Source organism: Grammomys surdaster, unplaced genomic scaffold (genome assembly GCF_004785775.1).
Source record: "Grammomys surdaster isolate TR1022 unplaced genomic scaffold, NIH_TR_1.0 125603, whole genome shotgun sequence".
In the NCBI taxonomy this organism is placed as follows: domain Eukaryota; kingdom Metazoa; phylum Chordata; class Mammalia; order Rodentia; family Muridae; genus Grammomys; species Grammomys surdaster.
Window position 1 is genome coordinate 974,502 of NW_021620446.1, and position 4,468 is coordinate 978,969.

The 4,468-nt window shown below is 51.2% G+C and overlaps 1 protein-coding gene across 1 annotated transcript in view; it reads left to right on the top strand.

Moving 5' to 3' along the window:
- The window catches only part of Muc2 (mucin 2, oligomeric mucus/gel-forming), a 28,056-nt gene that overhangs the window by 19,353 nt on the left and 4,235 nt on the right, over window positions 1-4,468 (top strand). The window contains exons 34-41 of the mRNA XM_028786857.1: window positions 209-383; window positions 860-1,107; window positions 1,704-1,887; window positions 2,142-2,358; window positions 3,179-3,357; window positions 3,554-3,623; window positions 3,756-3,853; window positions 3,980-4,011. Of these exons, the coding sequence (XP_028642690.1) occupies window positions 209-383; window positions 860-1,107; window positions 1,704-1,887; window positions 2,142-2,358; window positions 3,179-3,357; window positions 3,554-3,623; window positions 3,756-3,853; window positions 3,980-4,011 (1,203 nt within the window). The remainder of the gene's footprint in view (window positions 1-208; window positions 384-859; window positions 1,108-1,703; window positions 1,888-2,141; window positions 2,359-3,178; window positions 3,358-3,553; window positions 3,624-3,755; window positions 3,854-3,979; window positions 4,012-4,468) is intronic.

Here is a 4,468-nt window from a genome sequence, read left to right on the forward strand (position 1 = left end):
CCTCTCCTCTCTCTCTCTCTCTCTCTCTCTCTCTCTCTCTCTCTCTCTCTCTCTCTCTTTTTACTGTATCCTGCCTTTCTATGTCCTGATCCTAGCTGCCCTAAGCTCCAGCCCTGAGAGTGACCTGGGTGTAGACTGTGTCTTCCTCTGTAGACTGGGAAAGCTAAGCTAACCTGCATGTGATTGTTCCACACTGTCTCTCCTGTAGGTGAATGAGACCTGGTGGCTGTGTAACTGTACCATGGCTATCTGCAAGCATGACAACGTAGTGGAGATTGTGGAGCTGGAGTGCAACCCCCCACCCATGCCCACCTGTTCCAATGGCCTCAAACCCGTGCGGGTCCCTGACCCTGATGGCTGCTGCTGGCACTGGGAATGTGACTGTAAGACCTTTAGCTATCTGGGGCTGCATCTGCCAGAGTCCTTTCTTCTTTGGTATTGGTGGCTGCAGGGGCAGCCTCCTGGGGACAGAACTTAATTGCTAAGTACCCACTGAAGGCTAGACACACACTCTTTGGTACTTCCCAATACCTTTTATGTTTCCAAGTAGGAGCCTTGTGTGGTGAGGCAAGGCATGCTTCAGAGCAAGGATGCTTCTGAGGGTGGGATTGACCTGGCTCTAAAGCAAGGACTCACCCTGAAGAAGGTCTCTTGACCAATTGAGAAGATGCTTTCAGAAGATCTGCTCTAACATGGATGTCACTAGTGGCTGAATCTAGGGACTGGGGTTTTTGTTTTTTTTTTTTTTTGACTCCTTTAATTATTGATCGTTTTTCTAGCCTATCCCTTGAATCCTGACAATGACTTGATTCCAGTGGTTCTGGCTCAGTGACATCAATTTATGGAACTTTTCCCACAGGCTACTGCACTGGCTGGGGGGACCCACACTTTGTCACCTTCGATGGGCTCTACTACAGTTACCAGGGTAACTGTACCTATGTGCTGGTGGAGGAGATTACCCCCACAGTGGACAACTTTGGGGTCTACATTGACAACTATCACTGTGTTGCCAATGACAAGGTGTCCTGCCCCCGCACGCTTATTGTGCGCCATGAGACCCAGGAAGTGAAGATCAAGACTTTGAACATAATGCCCATTGAGGTGGAGGTATGTGGCTGAGACTGCCTTGGTATCTAGTTTGTCATGGCATTAGGCTGTGGGCCACGGGCAACAGAGGACTAGGCTGCATATCTATTGGAAAAGACTGGAGTCATGGCATGTTGATGGGGCTCCTTAGGGTCCTGTCAGCTCTTCTCATGGGCTCTCTAAGTGAGCACAAAAACTCCCTCCCTGAGGACGGGTGATCAGAAGGTGACTGTCTGGCTGAGTCTTCTCTGTCCACTGGAGTCACTGGTGATGTTTATGGAAACAGCTAAGGAGCTCTGAGCCTTTCATGGAGCCTCGAAGTCTCTGGAAGAGTCTTCTTGGGCTCTCTTGGGATGAACTGGGACAAAGGTCAGTATGGTAGAAAGAAAGTAAGAAGGGAAGAGAAAGATGGAGGGACAGGAAAATCTCCCCTTTTCAGATAGGAGTGGAGATATCACCGGTGCTATCCCAAGGTGCAACCTTGCCTTCTTGATCAGCTCTATGGCTTCCACAGAGGTCCATGGAGGGACAGGACAGAGCAGGGCAATACTCTAACAGGTGGCAAGCTCTAGCTCCTGTCTCAGAGGCCTTCCCTGACTCAGATATGTTGACTACAGGTTCAGGTGAACAAGCAGTTAGTGGCTTTGCCCTACAAGAAGTATGGGCTGGAGGTATACGAATCTGGCATCAACTTTGTGGTGGACATCCCCAGGCTGGGTGCCCAGGTCTCCTACAATGGCATGTCTTTCTCCATCCGGCTGCCCTACCGCCTGTTTGGCAACAACACAAAGGGCCAGTGTGGTGAGTCTCCCCACCCCCAGCTCTTTCCTTGGAAGGCAAGACTGTGAGCCCCTGTCTCCCAGCTGTGGGTTCTCTGTTCCTCTGTGGACAGTCACTGTGGCATTGTCTTATGTTTGGTGCCTGTGAGAAGGCAGCAGATGTTGGCTTGGCCTTGGTGTGTTGCCCTCTGGGACAACCAGTGGGACACACAGAGCCTGTACTGGAGAAGTGCCAGGGCCTGACGCTGTCCTGATAGGTGGCTTCTCCGCACACAGGCACCTGCACCAACAATACTTCAGATGACTGTATCCTGCCCAGTGGGAAGATCATCTCTGACTGTGAAATTGCTGCTGATGAGTGGTTGGTGAATGACCCCTCCAAGCCACACTGTCCCCACAAAGGCCTTACCACCAAGCGCCCGGCCATCACGACACCAGGGATTTCATTTAATAACTGCACTGTGTCTCCTGTCTGCCAGCTCATCATAGACAGGTGACCTGTGGGAAGTGGAGGAGTGGAGGCAAGAGGATCAGGGCAAGCCTAGGCTAATGAGATCCTGTCTCCAAATCAAGCAAAGCAAAGCAAAGCAAAGCAAAGCAAAGCAAAGCAAAGCAAAGCAAAGCAAAGCAAAGCAAAGCAAAGCAAAGCAAAGCAAAGCAAAGTCTCATGAGATCTCATCTCTACTGCCCATGCTGTCTACCAAGTAGGCAAAGGGAAGCCCCTGTGTGGGCCTGAAAGAGCTGAGATTATGTCACTGTGGATGGATGTTGGGTCCCAGGGGTCCCAGGACTTGGCTTCTATTTTCCCAGGCCCTAGCTAGTCTCTGACACCCCGTATCCCAGCACCCTTCTTTGGTCTCAGACATTTCTCACCTCCTGGCTAGGTGCAGGCTCACTGAGCTATAGATCAACTGACCAGAAAGCAGCATTTCAGGGAGGCAGGTTTGGGATTGGGCACAGGTCAGGGATTTCTAAATCTGGTAGCCACAGGAGGATGTTCCCTGTCCCTGGAGGTATTAGGGTAAGGTCAAAGCTAGGTGAGCCTCTACCAGTATTGTTGAAAGGAAACATCCTGACAGCTAGTGACCATTGAGTTGTGCATAGTACATCTCTACATGTCTGATGAAACAGACACATGTCCTTCCTTTCCTAGAGGCCAGCCCTTCCCGTCTTCTGCAGCTGGTAACCATAGTGCATCTTTGGCAGGTGCCTCTGAACAGGCTCCAGTAGGACAGGGGTGTGCTAGGGGGCTGGGAGAGCACATGGAGAGGCTTTGGCACTGACCACAGTGTGACCCATCTCTCCCTGCATAGCCTGTTCTCCCAATGCCACCCCCTCGTGCCTCCCAAGCACTACTACGAAGCTTGCCTGTTTGATAGCTGCTTTGTGGCTGGCTCTGGTATAGAGTGTGCCAGTGTACAGGCCTATGCTGCCCTCTGTGCCCAGGAAGGTGTCTGCATTGACTGGAGGAACCACACCCAGGAGGTCTGCCGTAAGTGCCTCTTGTTCTTTCCCACTCACTGCCTTGTGCTGGGGACTGTGGGTCAGGCAAGGGTATTGGGCAGTTACCCATCCTCTGCTGCCATGGGGTGAAGTCCTATGTGGGAAGAGCTGGGAAGCTCTGACACTGCAGGGAGGGATAGACTTCTCCCTCTGGATATGACCTTATTCTTGTCCCTCCCACGCAGCTGTGAAATGTCCACCTCACAGGCAGTATCAGGCCTGTGGCCCTGCAGAAGAACCCACCTGCCAGTCCAGGTATGCTGCCTGAAGATTCCTGCTGGTTCCTTAGTCCTGCTCATGCATGCTAGCCAGCTTTAGCTCCCTTCCCAGAGTTGTGTCCCAGAGTTTGTCACTCCTTCCTTCTGAGCATGTGTCTTGCTGTTCTAGCTCCTCTGAGAATTCCACACTCTTGGTGGAAGGCTGCTTCTGTCCTGAAGGCACCACAAAGTTCGCCCCTGGCTATGACGTCTGTGTGAAGACTTGTGGTATGCCCCTACTTCCATCACCCCCTCCTGTTTTCTCTGTGTACACAGACGCAAGGCCAGGAGGCTGATCCTAGTTCCCTATAATATCGACAGTGTTAAAAGAGTTTGTTTCCTCTCTCTTTCTAGGATGTGTGGGACCGGACAGTGTGCCCAGAGAGGTAGGTTCCCCCCTGAGCTAGGAGAATTCTCCCTAAATGCCTGAGCTTTGGGGACTGAGTGGGGTGAAGTGATATGAGAGCCTGGGAGGCCCAAGGACTGATCATGAGCCGTGTAAGTCCTACTAGTTGAGATCTATCTGCTCATCTTCCTGCCCACTGGTGCATCTCTCCATCAATCCATTGTTCATCCATCAATACAATTGACAATGTATTATCATCCATTTATCCATCTACCCATGCATCCACTCGCTTCTCCATTTTCCATCTGACCACCCATCAATCTATTCAATACTCATTCATCATTCATCCATCATCCATCCATCCATCCATCCACCCAAACTCTCCATCTGTACATCCATCTATTACCTATCCAGGTAATCGCCTACCCACCATTCATTTATCTCTCATCTATCCACTATCCACCCACTCACATCTATCCATCCGCTATCCACCCACT